This window comes from Carassius auratus, chromosome 6 (assembly GCF_003368295.1).
Source record: "Carassius auratus strain Wakin chromosome 6, ASM336829v1, whole genome shotgun sequence".
NCBI classification, from domain to species: Eukaryota; Metazoa; Chordata; class Actinopteri; order Cypriniformes; family Cyprinidae; genus Carassius; species Carassius auratus.
In genome coordinates, this window is record NC_039248.1 from 1,391,026 (window position 1) to 1,416,968 (window position 25,943).

Genomic DNA, 25,943 nt, shown 5'->3' on the forward strand with positions numbered 1-25,943 from the left:
TGGTTGGACGTCCAAATAGTGGACATAGTTTGGACGTCGAATAGATGTTCAGAAATGGTCATGGACTGACGGACCTAATATAGACATGATCTGCACATCTGTCCGACATCCAATGTTTAGTGGGCATGCTTATTTCACTGCTTATAAAACATACAAAATACTTTGAATGATTGTTCACTAAATACACCACTTTAGCAAGACAAAGGTATGTAGCTGTTGTGAGAACAGCATTGACAGCAGCAACGGTTGTCCCCTCCACCATGTTTAAAGTTTAAGACCCTCCAAACTCAGAAACTCTGGTATCAACATTATTCCTGATTTCCCAGTAGTAAATATGACTTGAGAGACTATTCACGACCAATTTCCGATTAGGAAACTCAAGATAATTCTGATAGCACGTGAAGGCAGCATAAATACTAATTCAAACGAGGCACTAATGAGTTGATAAATGGGTCACAGGTGAACTGAATGACATAATCAGAGCTACTGATGAAAACAAGGTCAAAGGAACAAGAAAACCACAGACATATAACACTGTGTCTTCCCAGTGATTTTATACACACTTGACATCAAGTAAAGCATAAAAGCAGAGCTCTCTCTGGAACACCACAAAATCTTTCTTGAGATTCTGAAGGCAGTGATCTGAAAACCAAGGTGAGTTTTAGGCACAGAGACCTACTGAATAACCGTCTTTAAAATCCACTGAGAATACAATGTGTGCAGTACATGAATGCAGATAATTCACTTTTGCTGCTTATTAATTTTCAAGTTCATGGCAATGTTGAGAAGTCTGCTGCTTCTGTTCGTCGTGTTCTCCACGGGAAATGCAGCTGGTAAACCAGGTGTTACTTTGTACAAACTAATCCATTTTAAAAACCTTATGGAGTGGGAAAGTGTGAAACCACAACCTACGGTATTTTACTGACTTGTATTTTCACAATACATGTAAATTGAATTACAAGACTAACATGTAGTCCTGCTGTCTACGGCAGATAAAGGTAGACCATGCCAGTATGGATGGACAGATTTTGAAACCCGATGCTACAAGTTCTTCTCTCAGTCGGCTACATGGATTGAAGCAGAGGTAGAGTTTGTTACAAGGCAATATTTTTTTTTTTTTTTTTTTTGAAGTAAATCTTGTAATTTTCTATTTAACAAAAACAAAAAAACTTGGCAACTGATTGGAGCAAGAGATATTGGAGATTGTTTGAGAGACTAGAAGTGTAACAGATTATCTTTTTTGTCTCTTAGAGAAAATGTATTGCTCTGAATGCACATCTTGCATCTGTGAAAAAAGAAGAAGAAAACTCTTTTCTGCTGGGTCTGTTGCCTTCTCCTACTACACTATGTTGGATTGGTGTTCAAGATGCTGTGGAAGTAAGTTCAGTTGTGTGGCCTAAATGGCTTCTGTGTTTCTAATAAAGGTGTTTTAACTTCAAATCCAAACTAAATGATATTCTTTCTGGTGTCTGAGTACAGAAGAACACTCTCTTAATCTCTGCTCTTTAGGAAGAAGAGTGGTTGTGGAGTGATGGAACTAATTATGACTACAACAACTGGTGCACTGGTGAACCTAACAATCTGAATGTTGAGAACTGTGGAGAGATCAACTGGACCTGTGAGAAAGCAGTCTAGTTTTTACTCCAATATTTACCATCCTAACACTTTCATAACATGGTAACCTAATGCTACTGTAATGATCAGAATAAGTTTTTTGTTTTTTTTCACCCTACAGCTGACAAATGCTGGAATGATTCGCCCTGTACAAACACAAAGGGCTATATCTGTGCTAGATGATCAGAGATGGACTGCCCCGTTGTTCCACCGTAACTTTGTACTACATCAAAAGTTTCTGAACTTCTTGACAAAACATCCTCCACTTTAATTTCTTAATACTGAATTACTCAATAAAATCATTGAAACAAACCTTTAGTGTTTAATGAAGTGTGTAATTGTAATCAGAATATGGTTTGTAGTATGGCATTAAGAGATGTGCAAGGCACCAAAAGAGTAAGGAGCCATTGGCTCCTATAAGAGAACTTGGGTGCTTTTATTTTTTTAGGTGCAATAGAATGAGCTAACTTTACATTTCGGTCACATGTTTAACCTTCTCAGCATTTAAATTGAATGTAAAAGGTTCTTCTGATGTTACCAAGGTTCTTTATGAAACCATTTAGACCAAAAAAAGTTTATGGACTCGTGAGGCACCTTTATTTAAGAGTGTATTACACTTCCAGGATGCATTGAAGAGCCCAAACTACACTCATTGGCCAAATGATGCTTATGGTCCGTGATACTGGTACAGATGGTGAACAATTCTTTTTGTAACCGTATATTTCAATTTGGAAAAATAATTTAGTTCCCACTTTAGAGTGAACCTTAACTCCGATCAGTTGGGTACAAGGGGTGAAAACGATATACTGTTCATTTTCTTACACAAACCGCTCATTTCGTGTCTTCGGTCATCAATGTGTACTTACGATGGGGAATTGTTTAATTTGGACTCCTCTGTGCATGCTCTTTGAGGTGATGACCATAGACCTCCATTATATGAGTCACAGACAAGAACGGTTTGACCTATAAATCTCAAAATGGGGAAATAGTGCGGAAACAAAGACACCTACATCTTGGATCTCCTTGAGGTAAGCTAAAACTTATCAATTTTATTTGAAAGTGAACCATCCCTTTAATGATCTTGCCAATATCCACACAGCTGACAGCTTTACCTGTTGTAGTTTGTTCAAGTTGTGCACAAAATAGATGCTGCTTTTCTGTGCTTCTCTCTCTCACAATGCACAACTGAGCCATTCATCAGGAGTGTGGCAGAGATGAGGACCGTTTGAAACTCTTTTTCCTCTAAAACTTTGACGCGCATCGTCACAGTTTATTATGTGAACGTGGCAAATGATGCGATCGCAAAACAGGCATTATATGCACATTTTTAAGTTATAACGTAAATATATTGGCCTTGTCGCCAGTGGGGACCTCAACAAAATCTTCACTCGCAATTTAACATTTTTGGTCGCATTTGCTACCATTTTAGTCGCAGTTTGTAGCCCTGGATGTGCTTGTTGTTTTGTCTGACTATGTGGATGCAAAAAGAACATTTTGTATTTTGAAATGAAATGCAGTTCTCAGGTGTAGATAAGTTTGGTTGATATCAAAACCCATTCAAATATACCCTGTTCATTTTCATAGCGTGAGAATGCAGTCTAACAAGACTTTGAATTGAATTAAACTTTACTGCATTAAATATTTGAGCAACACTAATACAATTACTTTGAGTCATTTGTTAATTACTGATCAAGATTGCAATAGTTTACATAGAAGCAATTTAAAATGTTTTTTTTTTTTTTAACACTTTCTTAGTTTCAGAATAAGAAAGCTCTTTACTGCCAGGTATGTTTACAAATGAGGTGAATTTGTTTTGGTGACGGAAGCTTCCACAAGCAGAATGATATTGACAAGACACAGATAAGAATAAGTAAATGGGGAATAGCAATCTACACAAATGGAAAAAAATAATACTGCATATAGAAAATACACATTGTATTTGTATGTACAGGTGTACATAAATGTCAATAATTGCGTGGTAAATGTATGAAAAGTGCTGTTACACGTTTATTGTCAAGTGTTCATGAGGTAGATTGCGTGAAGGAAGAATCGGTCCTCTGTCTGGCCGTTCTGGCGTTCAATGCTCTGAAGCACCGACCACACAGCAACAGTTCAGAGAGGTGTGAGGGGTGTGAGGGGTCCAGAATGATTTTGCCAGCCCTTTTGCTCACTCTGGATGAGTGCAGGTCTTGGAGACTCGGGGGTTGTACCAGTGATTCACTCAGCAATCCAAACTAGCCACTAGTGATGATCGATTTTTGAACGAATCGTTCTTTTGAGCTGGTTCACAATAAATCAAACTGAATTGAACTTTAGTTCTGGGTTGATGACGCAGGACACACAGCCGAAGTAGCACGTCCAACTCAACAAGAACCGAATGAGCTGCTTTACCCAACGGTCAAAGTTAATTGAGGATTCTGACGAGTGAGTTGCGTTGTGTGTGTATCACTGAGGACTTACGGATACGTAAAGTTTCTTTATAGCAAACAAAACATAGGCTACTGGAGATAAGCTTATGAACACTTTTATTAAAAAAAAAACTGGATTTTTATTCAAACATGCAAAAACCTGAATTTTAGCATGGTTTATTCTGCATGCAGATCCTATTTTGAGTTCTTTAAGTGAAATCAAGGAGTTTATAAGACATGTTTCTTATTTCTTTTATACTTTAGACATGTAGAACATATCCATGTTTGTGCTGTTGTGTGTGTGCTGTAGATGTAAAACTTTTAGGAATCTCATCAAGTTGTAGGTTATTCAATACTGGTCAGTCGTATCTGACATAAAGTATCTGTGAATTAAACTGAGCACTGACACCATTAACTTAAGTGAATGAAAGGAAATAATCAGCTATGAATGTTTCAGTATGTGTTGACACAAATGACTTTATTTTAATGTTTCGTTGATACAACACGACACTGAGTTGTTAGAAAAGATGTAGAGACGTTATTGCTTGATGACGCCAGACTCGATTAATCAGATTTTGGACTCAGACTTTGCATCACTAGTATCCACTGCAGTCTTCTGAGGTCAGTTTTGGTGTGTGTGTGTGTGTGTGTGTGCGCGCATGAGTAATTAACCATTTTCATCACAATTTGTGAAGATCATGAGCATATTGTAGCATCCCATTGGTTGACAATCATATAAACATTCTCCACGCTATACATGCAGTTTGCTGACAATTCTGGAAATTCAGTCAAATACACCCACTGCCCAATGTGACGTCGGAGTGACGTCTTTTTCGTGTAATTTTTAGGCGTCCAAATTCAGTCCATTGAAGGGGTTGTTTTGTAATGGCAGGCGACACCTTTTTTCGACGTCTTCCGCACATCTAATGTTGACGTCCGTGGGACCTCTGTGTAAGGGCTATTTATAGTCCAAATGTGGTAGTTTGTGGACGTCTTTTCAACATCAAATTTAGACTTATTTTGGACGTCGTTTTTATAACGTCTATTCACCTTATTCCGCCCCGCCCACTTTTAATACTTCGCATTTCCGCATTTTGTCATCCGACTTCCGCTAAACCTATACGGCACGTCCGGTTACTAGTTTAGTAGTTGTAAGATTGTTTATAGCTAGCTATAACTGTGGCGAAATGACAAAGAACGTTATGTTATAAATTGGGAGCACGATGAAAACGTCTTACGACGATCAAATGGTCTCAAATTGTCCCATCCATCGTCGCTGTTAACGTGGGTAATGTTAGACGATATGAAGAAGTGGCCGGAGTTAACCTACCCTGTCAGGAGGAGTTGATGGAGCAGCAAGGAAAAATGATTAAAAAAAATGTACCGAGGCTTACCAGTATTTACATAGTGAGACAGTGGGTCGTGTACTGTTACACAACGAGGGTTTTTTTTTTAATTGAACGTGCAACCAGCCAGTCGAGCAGTCTAAACCTCTCAGCATGGTGCTGGTTAGTTTTGTGTGTGTGTGTGTGATGTTAATATACACGAAGTTATAAATGTTTAAAAGTATAATAACGTGTTTGATGACCATCATCAGACTAAGTATTTTGTCTTATAACTTAATTGTACAGTGGAGTAAGGTAAGTGAACGTTTATATAATTATAAATTGTATATAATTATACATACTAATTGTATAATTATTAGGCAGATTTGATTTTACAGATAAAACAAGCCAAAAAAGATTATATATCACTTATAAAAGATTAAATGCAAAATTCATAGTTAAGATTGGTTTGGTTTGGAATTGGTAAATTTCACCAAAAAATATGATCAGAAAATCAGCTTGCCTCTTAATTCTGCACAGTGTATATGCAAAAGGTGAGGTAAAGGTAAGATTTGGTAGGTGTACATTAAGTCTAATCAATGAATAATGGAGGTAAACGTCAAGTGTAATAATAATGAATGATTCTGAAATAAGACAACTGTTTAAGCTTTGAAATGTATTTTAGGTTTGCCATCTTCTGTACAGGGCTGAGGACCTGTAAGCTGCTCATCTGGGATCCATCACAGCAAGTTACATGTGCCACACAATCAGCAATTCTCTGCCAAGACTGTAGCTAGACTACAAACCTTTTATTTTAAGTGTATGCTTCCTCGTGTCAGATGAGTTTCAGACAGGTGACCTGCTGCTTTCCACAAGATACTTGTAGCTTTGTAAATAAGCAGGAATGAGAATAATTAGGTTAAGGATAGGATATTAGGTAATTGGGATGGGATGTAGAGGGTGTGGGTGAAGACTAACTATATGAAATAAGTTGTTTTAAACAAGAGACAGACTGTGATTTGTTTTTTGGAACATGGATAATTTAATATAAGTTGTATAAAATCATTTGTGATTTGTTGATCAGTGTTTGTTGTTTTCAGGAAGCAAGAGACACCTTCTACTGACCATCCTGTAAAATTTCAACATTTAATTTCCATATGTAATAAACCAAGATGGAATTAACTTGCAAACTTGACATGACTTATTCCTTCAAATCAGAGATTAAAGAAAAAATGAAAATGATTTTTTTAAATGAAAAAAAAAAAAAGGATCAAATTAAGATAAATAAATAAAAACTATTTACAGCAGGTAATGTCAGGTGACACTGTAAAGGTTCATAATAACTATTACAGCAGGTAACTTCTGGTGACTTTGTAAAGGTTCATAAAAAAATAACTATCACAGCAGGTAACTTCTGGTGACTTTCAGCAAGATCAGGGGCATGTGGATCTGATCACCCTCCCAGTTGTCCAGTGCATCACTGGCGGTCATCGATACATCTGTGGAAATAATTAAACATTTTTACATTAGTACTTACAATATATCATGAGAATTAATATATTATGTGACCCGAACTGAGAACTGTGTGTGTGTGTGTGTGTGTGTGTGAGAGAGAGAGAGAAAGAGCTGCATTAGACAAAACAGTATACACACTGTTAACTGTAGTGTTCAAACGTAGGCCAGTATCTGAATGAGAAATGTAGCTAGCTGGCCTGCTATCACCTGCAATCTCTGTAGCAGGAATAATGTGAGCTATTGTAATGTACTATAATATCTTGTACTACCGTAAATATTAAATAAATAGGTGGACAATGGTAATCATGGAAAATTCGTTGTACCTTGTTAACTGCCTGTTACTGATCATAAATGTATTCATAGAACGGACTTCATAAATCTAACGTTAGGCGAGCAAACACATAGCTAGTTAAGGTTAGCTTACCCGAATCTGACAACCTTTTCATCCCCCGGCGTGACCTCTTTAACGGGACATCGTAGTCGAGCCATTTCTCGGGGTAAGGGTGTTCGTCAGTCGCCTTCCCGTCCATGAAATGGTACGAACACACATAAGAGCGCTTGGGTGGGCGCTTCAAATTTAGCGCCTTCATCCATTTCCTCAGGTGCTTCTCTTCTTTAGGTGCTGGGTGTAAATTGTAAAGTGCACCACAACACTCCGACCGCGTCACAATGTGTTCGCTACATCGTTGGTGCAATTGTTTTTTTTTAATACAATTGTTATGCAGCCCCTAACTGAGCATATATCATACTTCTGTTCGTTCTGCGTTCTGTTATCTAGCCAGCCACTAGCTTAGGTACGTTACATCCGGTCCCTCAGCCGGAAGTAAGATGACAAAACTAGCGCAATGGCGGCACCGTTGTTGCCATGGAAAATAAGGTGAATAACTGTGGTCCCATGTTTCCAGAGGGTGGAGGACATGTTTTCTGTGCAAGTTAATTTCCCTGTAACTTGTTTGGCTCAAATTCTACTTTCAACAGGAACTCAAAATGATCTGGAATGGTATGCCACCTTCTGAAATGGGACTAGATCATTTTCCAAAAACCACATACAACACTCCAGTTATACAGATACAAATCACAATTCAATACCACCATTTCATCTTTATTCAAACATAAATTCACCAGTGATGCAGGCTGAAAAGCTGTGCCGTCATTTTGCAATGGTTGAACACTCGAGTGAAATGCCTGCCGTGTTGCCTCAGCCAATCAGAGTGGAGTTTACTGGTTTGGCTATGATGATGTGCCGCCTCAGCCATTAGAGTGATGTTGACTGTTTTTTGTCTCTTTGGTTGAAATCCAAAGCCCTTTTATAGAGGCAGAACCTGATTTTACCAAGTGAGACATGTTCCTGGGACAACATTGTGATTAACCAATCAGATTTGAAGAACCAGTTTATAGATTTTGTGATGTTTACGCTTAAAATCACTTTTTGTTGCTTGTACATCAGTGTCATTCATCTATCATTTCCTCTGATTTTAGGTAGAGATGTTCCGATACCCTTTTTCTCTTCCCGATACCGATTCCGATACCTGGGCTCAGGGTATCGGCCGATACCGAGTACTGATCCGATACCTGGGTGTGTATCTGTATATACAGCTGTATATACTACTAGCCCTGTGTAAATTGCTAGAATTCTTTTTATGGTGTGCTTCAGACAGATCCCTCAATAAAACATGAACAAATACATGGTGAACTACTGTATTTATTACAGTATTTTTATTATCTAACATGAATTTGACAGTATTATTTATTTTCATATGCAAAAAAGAACTTCAAATGCAGCCAAAAATCTAACACCGCAAACTAAAAAAGGTATTTAAGTTTTACAATATAACTGTATAAAAAAACTGCAACAAATAAGTCTAGGAATATAAAAAAAGATCTATTAATCAGATAATCTCTTTACAACAAAACAAGTAAAAAACAAGCAACCATCTAGGCATAATTATTATTATTATAGAGACGTATTATTATTACTGTAGGCTACAACAGTAGCTTTATATATTGTCAATTTACTCATGTAAACCAAACATTTATTTTAATGGGCTGCCATGAAGATCTTTGAGTGTCTGTGTTTATGATATGACAGTATTCTCAAATGAAACGGTAAATTCTCATGAAGTGACGGTTTATGCGTTCGTGTCCTCATGACACACAGCAGAGACTACAAAACAGCGAGCTCTCGCGCATCTGTGCCAGTCACCCACAGAGATGTAGATTTTGCGGGAGTAATATTTAAATAGTATTTTGCAGTTTAATATTCACAGACACTAGTATATATTCGGCTACTGTCTGGAGCCCTGCGCTTTGACTTACACGGAAGCGACTGAACGCAGTTGCCGGTACTGAATATACTTGAGAGTCTGTAACTACCGGTACTACAGAGACATACTGCTAACCACTGATCTATAATATAGAAGCGGCTTCACTGTCTTTTGGCAGTTTAGAATGTGATGAGTGATCCAGTCATATATAGATCAGGGCTGCTAACGCGTTTTCATTTCTTCTTCGCTGCTCTAAACAGGGGTTGCTTGTGGCAACACAGCACAACTTCCTGTGTTTTCAATGCATTTTGAGCAGCGAAGAAGAACCGTGCAGCGGTTAGGCAAAGCTTGCGGTCATAACTAGGTATTTTTTAAGAAAATGGTATCGGATCGGTATATGGGTTCATGTACTCGCCGATGCCGATGCCAGAATTTGTTGTGGTATCGGAGATATTTCCGATACTAGTATCGGAATCGGAACAACTCTAATTTTAGGGATTACTCATGGTTAGGGTTAGGGGTTGCACTTTATTTTACAGTACGTGTACTAACATGTATTTATAGTGTACTTACAGTGTATTTATCTAAGAAAGTTCTGGTAATACAAAGTAACTACATGGGGTAGGGTTAGGTTTATGGGGTAGGTTCAGGGTTAGTACCTAGTTGTTACATAGTTATTGGAATTACTACAATAAGTACATAGTATGTACATGAGGAACAGGACTGTAAAATAAAGTGCTACCGGGTTAGGTTTAGGTGTAGGGAAATGGTCAAGAATATATTTTTGGAGTAAAAAGGTGTTCCAGGGTCAACAAAATATGTTGCAAAATATGTTGCAAAAAATACATGCAAAAGTACATGTATGCATAAATAAATAACTTGATAGGCTACTTTAAATAAACCAGATAAAGAAAAACTGGAAAAAAAACACACATCCCCTGAATAAATAAATAAATGAATAAATAGCCATTCACACCATAAATCGTGTTTGTTTATAAATAATCTGTACGTGAAGAGCTCAGATGCAAAAGCCTCTAAGTTCAATCTGAATTTCTTCTAGAATTATCATTTTTATAAAGCCTGTTTAGTTAAGAACTTTCACTTAAATGACAATTAATAGGTAATTTGCATTGCCATTTAAGTGAAATTATTGAACTTAAATATACAAGCTTGATAAAAATAATTTTTCATTCTAGAAGAACATTTCAGATGGTACTTAGAGGCTTTTGCATCTGAACTCTTCATGTATTAATCATGTTGATATGCCCTATAAAACAAATATTACATATTAATCATGTAAATTTCCTGCACTTGTTATAGATTTCCAAATGACGTCTATAACTGTACGTCAGTAAAATGTTGAATGTCAAGATGACGTCCAAGTTGGGTCATGGTTGGACGTCCAAATAGTGGACATAGTTTGGACGTCGAATAGATGTTCAGAAATGGTCATGGACTGACGGACCTAATATAGACATGATCTGCACGTCTGTCCGACATCCAATGTTTAGTGGGCATGCTTATTTCACTGCTTATAAAACATACAAAATACTTTGAATGATTGTTCACTAAATACACCACTTTAGCAAGACAAAGGTATGTAGCTGTTGTGAGAACAGCATTGACAGCAGCAACGGTTGTCCCCTCCACCATGTTTAAAGTTTAAGACCCTCCAAACTCAGAAACTCTGGTATCAACATTATTCCTGATTTCCCAGTAGTAAATATGACTTGAGAGACTATTCACGACCAATTTCCGATTAGGAAACTCAAGATAATTCTGATAGCACGTGAAGGCAGCATAAATACTAATTCAAACGAGGCACTAATGAGTTGATAAATGGGACACAGGTGAACTGAATGACATAATCAGAGCTACTGATGAAAACAAGGTCAAAGGAACAAGAAAACCACAGACATATAACACTGTGTTTTCCCAGTGATTTTATACACACTTGACATCAAGTAAAGCATAGAAGCAGAGCTCTCTCTGGAACACCACAAAATCTTTCTTGAGATTCTGAAGGCAGTGATCTGAAAACCAAGGTGAGTTTTAGGCACAGAGACCTACTGAATAACTGTCTTTAAAATCCACTGAGAATACAATGTGTGCAGTACATGAATGCAGATAATTCACTTTTGCTGCTTATTAATTTTCAAGTTCATGGCAATGTTGAGAAGTCTGCTGCTTCTGTTCGTCGTGTTCTCCACGGGAAATGCAGCTGGTAAACCAGGTATTACTTTGTACAAACTAATCCATTTTAAAAACCTTATGGAGTGGGAAAGTGTGAAACCACAATCTACGGTATTTTACTGACTTGTATTTTCACAATACATGTAAATTGAATTACAAGACTAACATGTAGTCCTGCTGTCTACGGCAGATAAAGGTAGACCATGCCAGTATGGATGGACAGATTTTGAAACCCGATGCTACAAGTTCTTCTCTCAGTCGGCTACATGGATTGAAGCAGAGGTAGAGTTTGTTACAAGGCAATTTTTTTTTTTTTTTTTTTTTTGAAGTGAATCTTGTAATTTTCTATTTAACAAAAACAAAAAAACTTGGCAACTGATTGGAGCAAGAGATATTGGAGATTGTTTGAGAGACTAGAAATGTAACAGATTATCTTTTTTGTCTCTTAGAGAAAATGTATTGCTCTGAATGCACATCTTGCATCTGTGAAAAAAGAAGAAGAAAACTCTTTTCTGCTGGGTCTGTTGCCTTCTCCTACTACACTATGTTGGATTGGTGTTCAAGATGCTGTGGAAGTAAGTTCAGTTGTGTGGCCTAAACGGCTTCTGTGTTTCTAATGAAGGTGTTTTAACTTCAAATCCAAACTAAATGATATTCTTTCTGGTGTCTGAGTACAGAAGAACACTCTCTTAATCTCTGCTCTTTAGGAAGAAGAGTGGTTGTGGAGTGATGGTACTAATTATGACTACAACAACTGGTGCACTGGTGAACCTAACAATCTGAATGTTGAGAACTGTGGAGAGATCAACTGGACCTGTGAGAAAGCAGTCTAGTTTTTACTCCAATATTTACCATCCTAACACTTTCATAACATGGTAACCTAATGCTACTGTAATGATCAGAATAAGTTTTTTGTTTTTTTTTTCACCCTACAGCTGACAAATGCTGGAATGATTCGCCCTGTACAAACACAAAGGGCTATATCTGTGCTAGATGATCAGAGATGGACTGCCCCGTTGTTCCACCGTAACTTTGTACTACATCAAAAGTTTCTGAACTTCTTGACAAAACATCCTCCACTTTAATTTCTTAATACGGAATTACTCAATAAAATCATTGAAACCAACCTTTAGTGTTTAATGAAGTGTGTAATTGTAATCAGAATATGGTTTGTAGTATGGCATTAAGAGATGTGCAAGGCACCAAAAGAGTAAGGAGCCATTGGCTCCTATAAGAGAACTTGGGTGCTTTTATTTTTTTAGGTGCAATAGAATGAGCTAACTTTACATTTCGGTCACATGTTTAACCTTCTCAGCATTTAAATTGAATGTAAAAGGTTCTTCTGATGTTACCAAGGTTCTTTATGAAACCATTTAGACCAAAAAAAGTTTATGGACTCGTGAGGCACCTTTATTTAAGAGTGTATGACACTTCCAGGATTCATTGAAGAGCCCAAACTACACTCATTGGCCAAATGATGCTTATGGCCCGTGATACTGGTACAGATGGTGAACAATTCTTTTTGTAACCGTATATTTCAATTTGGAAAAATAATTTAGTTCCCACTTTAGAGTGAACCTTAACTCCGATCAGTTGGGTACAAGGGGTGAAAACGATATACTGTTCATTTTCTTACACAAACCGCTCGTTTCGTGTCTTCGGTCATCAATGTGTACTTACGATGGGGAATTGTTTAATTTGGACTCCTCTGTGCATGCTCTTTGAGGTGATGACCATAGACCTCCATTATATGAGTCACAGACAAGAACGGTTTGACCTATAAATCTCAAAATGGGGAAATACTGCGGAAACAAAGACACCTACATCTTGGATCTCCTTGAGGTAAGCTAAAACTTATCAATTTTATTTGAAAGTGAACCATCCCTTTAATGATCTTGCCAATATCCACACAGCTGACAGCTTTACCTGTTGTAGTTTGTTCAAGTTGTGCACAAAATAGATGCTGCTTTTCTGTGCTTCTCTCTCTCACAATGCACAACTGAGCCATTCATCAGGAGTGTGGCAGAGATGAGGACCGTTTGAAACTCTTTTTCCTCTAAAACTTTGACGCGCATCGTCACAGTTTATTATGTGAACGTGGCAAATGATGCGATCGCAAAACAGGCATTATATGCACATTTTTAAGTTATAACGTAAATATATTGGCCTTGTCGCCAGTGGGGACCTCAACAAAATCTTCACTCGCAATGTAACATTTTTGGTCGCATTTGCTACCATTTTAGTCGCAGTTTGTAGCCCTGGATGTGCTTGTTGTTTTGTCTGACTATGTGGATGCAAAAAGAACATTTTGTATTTTGAAATGAAATGCAGTTCTCAGGTGTAGATAAGTTTGGTTGATATCAAAACCCATTCAAATATACCCTGTTCATTTTCATAGCGTGAGAATGCAGTCTAACAAGACTTTGAATTGAATTAAACTTTACTGCATTAAATATTTGAGCAACACTAATACAATTACTTTGAGTCATTTGTTAATTACTGATCAAGATTGCAATAGTTTACATAGAAGCAATTTAAAATGTTTTTTTTTTTTAACACTTTCTTAGTTTCAGAATAAGAAAGCTCTTTACTGCCAGGTATGTTTACAAATGAGGTGAATTTGTTTTGGTGACGGAAGCTTCCACAAGCAGAATGATATTGACAAGACACAGATAAGAATAAGTAAATGGGGAATAGCAATCTACACAAAAGGAAAAAAATAATACTGCATATAGAAAATACACATTGTATTTGTATGTACAGGTGTACATAAATGTCAATAATTGCGTGGTAAATGTATGAAAAGTGCTGTTACACGTTTATTGTCAAGTGTTCATGAGGTAGATTGCGTGAAGGAAGAATCGGTCCTCTGTCTGGCCGTTCTGGCGTTCAATGCTCTGAAGCACCGACCAGACAGCAACAGTTCAGAGAGGTGTGAGGGGTGTGAGGGGTCCAGAATGATTTTGCCAGCCCTTTTGCTCACTCTGGATGAGTGCAGGTCTTGGAGACTCGGGGGTTGTACCAGTGATTCACTCAGCAATCCAAACTAGCCACTAGTGATGATCGATTTTTGAACGAATCGTTCTTTTGAGCTGGTTCACAATAAATCAAACTGAATTGAACTTTAGTTCTGGGTTGATGACGCAGGACACACAGCCGAAGTAGCACGTCCAACTCAACAAGAACCGAATGAGCTGCTTTACCCAACGGTCAAAGTTAATTGAGGATTCTGACGAGTGAGTTGCGTTGTGTGTGTATCACTGAGGACTTACGGATACGTAAAGTTTCTTTATAGCAAACAAAACATAGGCTACTGGAGATATGCTTTTGAACACTTTTATTAAAAAAAAAACTGGATTTTTATTCAAACATGCAAAAACCTGAATTTTAGCATGGTTTATTCTGCATGCAGATCCTATTTTGAGTTCTTTAAGTGAAATCAAGGAGTTTATAAGACATGTTTCTTATTTCTTTTATACTTTAGACATGTAGAACATATCCATGTTTGTGCTGTTGTGTGTGTGCTGTAGATGTAAAACTTTTAGGAATCTCATCAAGTTGTAGGTTATTCAATACTGGTCAGTCGTATCTGACATAAAGTATCTGTGAATTAAACTGAGCACTGACACCATTAACTTAAGTGAATGAAAGGAAATAATCAGCTATGAATGTTTCAGTATGTGTTGACACAAATGACTTTATTTTAATGTTTCGTTGACACAACACGACACTGAGTTGTTAGAAAAGATGTAGAGACGTTATTGCTTGATGACGCCAGACTCGATTAATCAGATTTTGGACTCAGACTTTGCATCACTAGTATCCACTGCAGTCTTCTGAGGTCAGTTTTGGTGTGTGTGTGTGTGTGTGTGCGCGCATGAGTAATTAACCATTTTCATCACAATTTGTGAAGATCATGAGCATATTGTATTCAAGAGCTTTAATATCTGAAAGAATAAAATGAAGCATCCCATTGGTTGACAATCATATAAACATTCTCCACGCTATACATGCAGTTTGCTGACAATTCTGGAAATTCAGTCAAATACACCCACTGCCCAATGTGACGTCGGAGTGACGTCTTTTTCGTGTAATTTTTAGGCGTCCAAATTCAGTCCATTGAAGGGGTTGTTTTGTAATGGCAGGCGACACCTTTTTTCGACGTCTTCCGCACATCTAATGTTGACGTCCGTGGGACCTCTGTGTAAGGGCTATTTATAGTCCAAATGTGGTAGTTTGTGGACGTCTTTTCAACATCAAATTTAGACTTATTTTGGACGTCGTTTTTATAACGTCTATAACTGTGGTCCCATGTTTCCAGAGGGTGGAGGACATGTTTTCTGTGCAAGTTAATTTCCCTGTAACTTGTTTGGCTCAAATTCTACTTTCAACAGGAACTCAAAATGATCTGGAATGGTATGCCACCTTCTGAAATGGGACTAGATCATTTTCCAAAAACCACATACAACACTCCAGTTATACAGATACAAATCACAATTCAATACCACCATTTCATCTTTATTCAAACATAAATTCACCAGTGATGCAGGCTGAAAAGCTGTGCCGTCATTTTGCAATGGTTGAACACTCGAGTGAAATGCCTGCCGTGTTGCCTCAGCCAATCAGAGTGGAGTTTACTGGTTTGGCTATGATGATGTGCCGCCTCAGCCATTAGAGTGATGTTGACTGTTTTTTGTCTCTTTGGTTGAAATCCAAAGCCCTTTTATAGAGGCAGAACCTGATTTTACCAAGTGAGACATGTTCCTGGGACAACATTGTGATTAACCAATCAGATTTGAAGAACCAGTTTATAGATTTTGTGATGTTTACGCTTAAAATCACTTTTTGTTGCTTGTACATCAGTGTCATTCATCTATCATTTCCTCTGATTTTAGGGATTACTCATGGTTAGGGTTAGGTTTAGGTGTAGGGAAATGGTCAAGAATATATTTTTGGAGTAAAAAGGTGTTCCAGGGTCAACAAAATATGTTGCAAAATATGTTGCAAAAAATACATGCAAAAGTACATGTATGCATAAATAAATAACTTGATAGGCTACTTTAAATAAACCAGATAAAGAAAAACTGGAAAAAAAACACACATCCCCTGAATAAATAAATAAATGAATAAATAGCCATTCACACCATAAATCGTGTTTGTTTATAAATAATCTGTACGTGAAGAGCTCAGATGCAAAAGCCTCTAAGTTCAATCTGAATTTCTTCTAGAATTATCATTTTTATAAAGCCTGTTTAGTTAAGAACTTTCACTTAAATGACAATTAATAGGTAATTTGCATTGCCATTTAAGTGAAATTATTGAACTTAAATATACAAGCTTGATAAAAATAATTTTTCATTCTAGAAGAACATTTCAGATGGTACTTAGAGGCTTTTGCATCTGAACTCTTCATGTATTAATCATGTTGATATGCCCTATAAAACAAATATTACATATTAATCATGTAAATTTCCTGCACTTGTTATAGATTTCCAAATGACGTCTATAACTGTACGTCAGTAAAATGTTGAATGTCAAGATGACGTCCAAGTTGGGTCATGGTTGGACGTCCAAATAGTGGACATAGTTTGGACGTCGAATAGATGTTCAGAAATGGTCATGGACTGACGGACCTAATATAGACATGATCTGCACGTCTGTCCGACATCCAATGTTTAGTGGGCATGCTTATTTCACTGCTTATAAAACATACAAAATACTTTGAATGATTGTTCACTAAATACACCACTTTAGCAAGACAAAGGTATGTAGCTGTTGTGAGAACAGCATTGACAGCAGCAACGGTTGTCCCCTCCACCATGTTTAAAGTTTAAGACCCTCCAAACTCAGAAACTCTGGTATCAACATTATTCCTGATTTCCCAGTAGTAAATATGACTTGAGAGACTATTCACGACCAATTTCCGATTAGGAAACTCAAGATAATTCTGATAGCACGTGAAGGCAGCATAAATACTAATTCAAACGAGGCACTAATGAGTTGATAAATGGGACACAGGTGAACTGAATGACATAATCAGAGCTACTGATGAAAACAAGGTCAAAGGAACAAGAAAACCACAGACATATAACACTGTGTCTTCCCAGTGATTTTATACACACTTGACATCAAGTAAAGCATAAAAGCAGAGCTCTCTCTGGAACACCACAAAATCTTTCTTGAGATTCTGAAGGCAGTGATCTGAAAACCAAGGTGAGTTTTAGGCACAGAGACCTACTGAATAACCGTCTTTAAAATCCACTGAGAATACAATGTGTGCAGTACATGAATGCAGATAATTCACTTTTGCTGCTTATTAATTTTCAAGTTCATGGCAATGTTGAGAAGTCTGCTGCTTCTGTTCGTCGTGTTCTCCACGGGAAATGCAGCTGGTAAACCAGGTATTACTTTGTACAAACTAATCCATTTTAAAAACCTTATGGAGTGGGAAAGTGTGAAACCACAACCTACGGTATTTTACTGACTTGTATTTTCACAATACATGTAAATTGAATTACAAGACTAACATGTAGTCCTGCTGTCTACGGCAGATAAAGGTAGACCATGCCAGTATGGATGGACAGATTTTGAAACCCGATGCTACAAGTTCTTCTCTCAGTCGGCTACATGGATTGAAGCAGAGGTAGAGTTTGTTACAAGGCAATATTTTTTTTTTTTTTTTTTTTGAAGTAAATCTTGTAATTTTCTATTTAACAAAAACAAAAAAACTTGGCAACTGATTGGAGCAAGAGATATTGGAGATTGTTTGAGAGACTAGAAGTGTAACAGATTATCTTTTTTGTCTCTTAGAGAAAATGTATTGCTCTGAATGCACATCTTGCATCTGTGAAAAAAGAAGAAGAAAACTCTTTTCTGCTGGGTCTGTTGCCTTCTCCTACTACACTATGTTGGATTGGTGTTCAAGATGCTGTGGAAGTAAGTTCAGTTGTGTGGCCTAAATGGCTTCTGTGTTTCTAATAAAGGTGTTTTAACTTCAAATCCAAACTAAATGATATTCTTTCTGGTGTCTGAGTACAGAAGAACACTCTCTTAATCTCTGCTCTTTAGGAAGAAGAGTGGTTGTGGAGTGATGGAACTAATTATGACTACAACAACTGGTGCACTGGTGAACCTAACAATCTGAATGTTGAGAACTGTGGAGAGATCAACTGGACCTGTGAGAAAGCAGTCTAGTTTTTACTCCAATATTTACCATCCTAACACTTTCATAACATGGTAACCTAATGCTACTGTAATGATCAGAATAAGTTTTTTGTTTTTTTTCACCCTACAGCTGACAAATGCTGGAATGATTCGCCCTGTACAAACACAAAGGGCTATATCTGTGCTAGATGATCAGAGATGGACTGCCCCGTTGTTCCACCGTAACTTTGTACTACATCAAAAGTTTCTGAACTTCTTGACAAAACATCCTCCACTTTAATTTCTTAATACTGAATTACTCAATAAAATCATTGAAACAAACCTTTAGTGTTTAATGAAGTGTGTAATTGTAATCAGAATATGGTTTGTAGTATGGCATTAAGAGATGTGCAAGGCACCAAAAGAGTAAGGAGCCATTGGCTCCTATAAGAGAACTTGGGTGCTTTTATTTTTTTAGGTGCAATAGAATGAGCTAACTTTACATTTCGGTCACATGTTTAACCTTCTCAGCATTTAAATTGAATGTAAAAGGTTCTTCTGATGTTACCAAGGTTCTTTATGAAACCATTTAGACCAAAAAAAGTTTATGGACTCGTGAGGCACCTTTATTTAAGAGTGTATTACACTTCCAGGATGCATTGAAGAGCCCAAACTACACTCATTGGCCAAATGATGCTTATGGTCCGTGATACTGGTACAGATGGTGAACAATTCTTTTTGTAACCGTATATTTCAATTTGGAAAAATAATTTAGTTCCCACTTTAGAGTGAACCTTAACTCCGATCAGTTGGGTACAAGGGGTGAAAACGATATACTGTTCATTTTCTTACACAAACCGCTCATTTCGTGTCTTCGGTCATCAATGTGTACTTACGATGGGGAATTGTTTAATTTGGACTCCTCTGTGCATGCTCTTTGAGGTGATGACCATAGACCTCCATTATATGAGTCACAGACAAGAACGGTTTGACCTATAAATCTCAAAATGGGGAAATAGTGCGGAAACAAAGACACCTACATCTTGGATCTCCTTGAGGTAAGCTAAAACTTATCAATTTTATTTGAAAGTGAACCATCCCTTTAATGATCTTGCCAATATCCACACAGCTGACAGCTTTACCTGTTGTAGTTTGTTCAAGTTGTGCACAAAATAGATGCTGCTTTTCTGTGCTTCTCTCTCTCACAATGCACAACTGAGCCATTCATCAGGAGTGTGGCAGAGATGAGGACCGTTTGAAACTCTTTTTCCTCTAAAACTTTGACGCGCATCGTCACAGTTTATTATGTGAACGTGGCAAATGATGCGATCGCAAAACAGGCATTATATGCACATTTTTAAGTTATAACGTAAATATATTGGCCTTGTCGCCAGTGGGGACCTCAACAAAATCTTCACTCGCAATTTAACATTTTTGGTCGCATTTGCTACCATTTTAGTCGCAGTTTGTAGCCCTGGATGTGCTTGTTGTTTTGTCTGACTATGTGGATGCAAAAAGAACATTTTGTATTTTGAAATGAAATGCAGTTCTCAGGTGTAGATAAGTTTGGTTGATATCAAAACCCATTCAAATATACCCTGTTCATTTTCATAGCGTGAGAATGCAGTCTAACAAGACTTTGAATTGAATTAAACTTTACTGCATTAAATATTTGAGCAACACTAATACAATTACTTTGAGTCATTTGTTAATTACTGATCAAGATTGCAATAGTTTACATAGAAGCAATTTAAAATGTTTTTTTTTTTTTAACACTTTCTTAGTTTCAGAATAAGAAAGCTCTTTACTGCCAGGTATGTTTACAAATGAGGTGAATTTGTTTTGGTGACGGAAGCTTCCACAAGCAGAATGATATTGACAAGACACAGATAAGAATAAGTAAATGGGGAATAGCAATCTACACAAATGGAAAAAAATAATACTGCATATAGAAAATACACATTGTATTTGTATGTACAGGTGTACATAAATGTCAATAATTGCGTGGTAAATGTATGAAAAGTGCTGTTACACGTTTATTGTCAAGTGTTCATGAGGTAGATTGCGTGAAGGAAGAATCGGTCCTCTGTCTGGCCGTTCTGGCGTTCAATGCTCTGAAGCACCGACCACACAGCAACAGTTCAGAGAGGTGTGAGGGGTCCAGAATGATTTTGCCAGCCCTTTTGCTCACTCTGGATGAGTGCAGGTCTTGGAGACTCGGGGGTTGTACCAGTGATTCACTCAGCAATCCAAACTAGCCACTAGTGATGATCGATTTTTGAACGAATCGTTCTTTTGAGCTGGTTCACAATAAATCAAACTGAATTGAACTTTAGTTCTGGGTTGATGACGCAGGACACACAGCCGAAGTAGCACGTCCAACTCAACAAGAACCGAATGAGCTGCTTTACCCAACGGTCAAAGTTAATTGAGGATTCTGACGAGTGAGTTGCGTTGTGTGTGTATCACTGAGGACTTACGGATACGTAAAGTTTCTTTATAGCAAACAAAACATAGGCTACTGGAGATATGCTTATGAACACTTTTATTAAAAAAAAAACTGGATTTTTATTCAAACATGCAAAAACCTGAATTTTAGCATGGTTTATTCTGCATGCAGATCCTATTTTGAGTTCTTTAAGTGAAATCAAGGAGTTTATAAGACATGTTTCTTATTTCTTTTATACTTTAGACATGTAGAACATATCCATGTTTGTGCTGTTGTGTGTGTGCTGTAGATGTAAAACTTTTAGGAATCTCATCAAGTTGTAGGTTATTCAATACTGGTCAGTCGTATCTGACATAAAGTATCTGTGAATTAAACTGAGCACTGACACCATTAACTTAAGTGAATGAAAGGAAATAATCAGCTATGAATGTTTCAGTATGTGTTGACACAAATGACTTTATTTTAATGTTTCGTTGATACAACACGACACTGAGTTGTTAGAAAAGATGTAGAGACGTTATTGCTTGATGACGCCAGACTCGATTAATCAGATTTTGGACTCAGACTTTGCATCACTAGTATCCACTGCAGTCTTCTGAGGTCAGTTTTGGTGTGTGTGTGTGTGTGTGTGTGCGCGCATGAGTAATTAACCATTTTCATCACAATTTGTGAAGATCATGAGCATATTGTAGCATCCCATTGGTTGACAATCATATAAACATTCTCCACGCTATACATGCAGTTTGCTGACAATTCTGGAAATTCAGTCAAATACACCCACTGCCCAATGTGACGTCGGAGTGACGTCTTTTTCGTGTAATTTTTAGGCGTCCAAATTCAGTCCATTGAAGGGGTTGTTTTGTAATGGCAGGCGACACCTTTTTTCGACGTCTTCCGCACATCTAATGTTGACGTCCGTGGGACCTCTGTGTAAGGGCTATTTATAGTCCAAATGTGGTAGTTTGTGGACGTCTTTTCAACATCAAATTTAGACTTATTTTGGACGTCGTTTTTATAACGTCTATTCACCTTATTCCGCCCCGCCCACTTTTAATACTTCGCATTTCCGCATTTTGTCATCCGACTTCCGCTAAACCTATACGGCACGTCCGGTTACTAGTTTAGTAGTTGTAAGATTGTTTATAGCTAGCTATAACTGTGGCGAAATGACAAAGAACGTTATGTTATAAATTGGGAGCACGATGAAAACGTCTTACGACGATCAAATGGTCTCAAATTGTCCCATCCATCGTCGCTGTTAACGTGGGTAATGTTAGACGATATGAAGAAGTGGCCGGAGTTAACCTACCCTGTCAGGAGGAGTTGATGGAGCAGCAAGGAAAAATGATTAAAAAAAATGTACCGAGGCTTACCAGTATTTACATAGTGAGACAGTGGGTCGTGTACTGTTACACAACGAGGGTTTTTTTTTTAATTGAACGTGCAACCAGCCAGTCGAGCAGTCTAAACCTCTCAGCATGGTGCTGGTTAGTTTTGTGTGTGTGTGTGTGATGTTAATATACACGAAGTTATAAATGTTTAAAAGTATAATAACGTGTTTGATGACCATCATCAGACTAAGTATTTTGTCTTATAACTTAATTGTACAGTGGAGTAAGGTAAGTGAACGTTTATATAATTATAAATTGTATATAATTATACATACTAATTGTATAATTATTAGGCAGATTTGATTTTACAGATAAAACAAGCCAAAAAAGATTATATATCACTTATAAAAGATTAAATGCAAAATTCATAGTTAAGATTGGTTTGGTTTGGAATTGGTAAATTTCACCAAAAAATATGATCAGAAAATCAGCTTGCCTCTTAATTCTGCACAGTGTATATGCAAAAGGTGAGGTAAAGGTAAGATTTGGTAGGTGTACATTAAGTCTAATCAATGAATAATGGAGGTAAACGTCAAGTGTAATAATAATGAATGATTCTGAAATAAGACAACTGTTTAAGCTTTGAAATGTATTTTAGGTTTGCCATCTTCTGTACAGGGCTGAGGACCTGTAAGCTGCTCATCTGGGATCCATCACAGCAAGTTACATGTGCCACACAATCAGCAATTCTCTGCCAAGACTGTAGCTAGACTACAAACCTTTTATTTTAAGTGTATGCTTCCTCGTGTCAGATGAGTTTCAGACAGGTGACCTGCTGCTTTCCACAAGATACTTGTAGCTTTGTAAATAAGCAGGAATGAGAATAATTAGGTTAAGGATAGGATATTAGGTAATTGGGATGGGATGTAGAGGGTGTGGGTGAAGACTAACTATATGAAATAAGTTGTTTTAAACAAGAGACAGACTGTGATTTGTTTTTTGGAACATGGATAATTTAATATAAGTTGTATAAAATCATTTGTGATTTGTTGATCAGTGTTTGTTGTTTTCAGGAAGCAAGAGACACCTTCTACTGACCATCCTGTAAAATTTCAACATTTAATTTCCATATGTAATAAACCAAGATGGAATTAACTTGCAAACTTGACATGACTTATTCCTTCAAATCAGAGATTAAAGAAAAAATGAAAATGATTTTTTTAAATGAAAAAAAAAAAGGATCAAATTAAGATAAATAAATAAAAACTATTTACAGCAGGTAATGTCAGGTGACACTGTAAAGGTTCATAATAACTATTACAGCAGGTAACTTCTGGTGACTTTGTAAAGGTTCATAAAAAAATAACTATCACAGCAGGTAACTTCTGGTGACTTTCAGCAAGATCAGGGGCATGTGGATCTGATCACCCTCCCAGTTGTCCAGTGCATCACTGGCGGTCATCGATACATCTGTGGAAATAATTAAACATTTTTACATTAGTACTTACAATATATCATGAGAATTAATATATTATGTGACCCGAACTGAGAACTGTGTGTGTGTGTGTGTGTGTGTGTGAGAGAGAGAGAGAAAGAGCTGCATTAGACAAAACAGTATACACACTGTTAACTGTAGTGTTCAAACGTAGGCCAGTATCTGAATGAGAAATGTAGCTAGCTGGCCTGCTATCACCTGCAATCTCTGTAGCAGGAATAATGTGAGCTATTGTAATGTACTATAATATCTTGTACTACCGTAAATATTAAATAAATAGGTGGACAATGGTAATCATGGAAAATTCGTTGTACCTTGTTAACTGCCTGTTACTGATCATAAATGTATTCATAGAACGGACTTCATAAATCTAACGTTAGGCGAGCAAACACATAGCTAGTTAAGGTTAGCTTACCCGAATCTGACAACCTTTTCATCCCCCGGCGTGACCTCTTTAACGGGACATCGTAGTCGAGCCATTTCTCGGGGTAAGGGTGTTCGTCAGTCGCCTTCCCGTCCATGAAATGGTACGAACACACATAAGAGCGCTTGGGTGGGCGCTTCAAATTTAGCGCCTTCATCCATTTCCTCAGGTGCTTCTCTTCTTTAGGTGCTGGGTGTAAATTGTAAAGTGCACCACAACACTCCGACCGCGTCACAATGTGTTCGCTACATCGTTGGTGCAATTGTTTTTTTTTAATACAATTGTTATGCAGCCCCTAACTGAGCATATATCATACTTCTGTTCGTTCTGCGTTCTGTTATCTAGCCAGCCACTAGCTTAGGTACGTTACATCCGGTCCCTCAGCCGGAAGTAAGATGACAAAACTAGCGCAATGGCGGCACCGTTGTTGCCATGGAAAATAAGGTGAATAACTGTGGTCCCATGTTTCCAGAGGGTGGAGGACATGTTTTCTGTGCAAGTTAATTTCCCTGTAACTTGTTTGGCTCAAATTCTACTTTCAACAGGAACTCAAAATGATCTGGAATGGTATGCCACCTTCTGAAATGGGACTAGATCATTTTCCAAAAACCACATACAACACTCCAGTTATACAGATACAAATCACAATTCAATACCACCATTTCATCTTTATTCAAACATAAATTCACCAGTGATGCAGGCTGAAAAGCTGTGCCGTCATTTTGCAATGGTTGAACACTCGAGTGAAATGCCTGCCGTGTTGCCTCAGCCAATCAGAGTGGAGTTTACTGGTTTGGCTATGATGATGTGCCGCCTCAGCCATTAGAGTGATGTTGACTGTTTTTTGTCTCTTTGGTTGAAATCCAAAGCCCTTTTATAGAGGCAGAACCTGATTTTACCAAGTGAGACATGTTCCTGGGACAACATTGTGATTAACCAATCAGATTTGAAGAACCAGTTTATAGATTTTGTGATGTTTACGCTTAAAATCACTTTTTGTTGCTTGTACATCAGTGTCATTCATCTATCATTTCCTCTGATTTTAGGGATTACTCATGGTTAGGGTTAGGGGTTGCACTTTATTTTACAGTACGTGTACTAACATGTATTTATAGTGTACTTACAGTGTATTTATCTAAGAAAGTTCTGGTAATACAAAGTAACTACATGGGGTAGGGTTAGGTTTATGGGGTAGGTTCAGGGTTAGTACCTAGTTGTTACATAGTTATTGGAATTACTACAATAAGTACATAGTATGTACATGAGGAACAGGACTGTAAAATAAAGTGCTACCGGGTTAGGTTTAGGTGTAGGGAAATGGTCAAGAATATATTTTTGGAGTAAAAAGGTGTTCCAGGGTCAACAAAATATGTTGCAAAATATGTTGCAAAAAATACATGCAAAAGTACATGTATGCATAAATAAATAACTTGATAGGCTACTTTAAATAAACCAGATAAAGAAAAACTGGAAAAAAAACACACATCCCCTGAATAAATAAATAAATGAATAAATAGCCATTCACACCATAAATCGTGTTTGTTTATAAATAATCTGTACGTGAAGAGCTCAGATGCAAAAGCCTCTAAATTCAATCTGAATTTCTTCTAGAATTATCATTTTTATAAAGCCTGTTTAGTTAAGAACTTTCACTTAAATGACAATTAATAGGTAATTTGCATTGCCATTTAAGTGAAATTATTGAACTTAAATATACAAGCTTGATAAAAATAATTTTTCATTCTAGAAGAACATTTCAGATGGTACTTAGAGGCTTTTGCA

General features: G+C 37.2%; 4 protein-coding genes across 4 annotated transcripts in view; 3 read left to right on the forward strand and 1 right to left on the reverse strand.

Moving 5' to 3' along the window:
- Positions 1 to 25,943, reverse strand: part of LOC113089654 (voltage-dependent T-type calcium channel subunit alpha-1I-like) — a 155,743-nt gene that overhangs the window by 92,150 nt on the left and 37,650 nt on the right. The window lies entirely within an intron of this gene.
- Positions 495 to 1,926, forward strand: LOC113089702 (ladderlectin-like). The gene is made up of 6 exons (XM_026256100.1): positions 495 to 654; positions 770 to 842; positions 993 to 1,084; positions 1,252 to 1,377; positions 1,510 to 1,618; positions 1,736 to 1,926. Exons 2-6 carry the CDS (start codon positions 773 to 775, stop codon positions 1,795 to 1,797), a joined length of 459 nt encoding a protein of 152 aa, XP_026111885.1. The 5' UTR covers positions 495 to 654; positions 770 to 772; the 3' UTR covers positions 1,798 to 1,926.
- LOC113089745 (ladderlectin-like) lies at positions 11,012 to 12,448 on the forward strand. The gene is made up of 6 exons (XM_026256112.1): positions 11,012 to 11,171; positions 11,287 to 11,359; positions 11,510 to 11,601; positions 11,769 to 11,894; positions 12,027 to 12,135; positions 12,255 to 12,448. Exons 2-6 carry the CDS (start codon positions 11,290 to 11,292, stop codon positions 12,314 to 12,316), a joined length of 459 nt encoding a protein of 152 aa, XP_026111897.1. The 5' UTR covers positions 11,012 to 11,171; positions 11,287 to 11,289; the 3' UTR covers positions 12,317 to 12,448.
- Positions 17,373 to 18,804, forward strand: LOC113089686 (ladderlectin-like). Its single transcript, XM_026256099.1, has 6 exons — positions 17,373 to 17,532; positions 17,648 to 17,720; positions 17,871 to 17,962; positions 18,130 to 18,255; positions 18,388 to 18,496; positions 18,614 to 18,804. The coding sequence occupies exons 2-6, from the start codon at positions 17,651 to 17,653 to the stop codon at positions 18,673 to 18,675; spliced, it is 459 nt and encodes a 152-aa protein (XP_026111884.1). The 5' UTR covers positions 17,373 to 17,532; positions 17,648 to 17,650; the 3' UTR covers positions 18,676 to 18,804.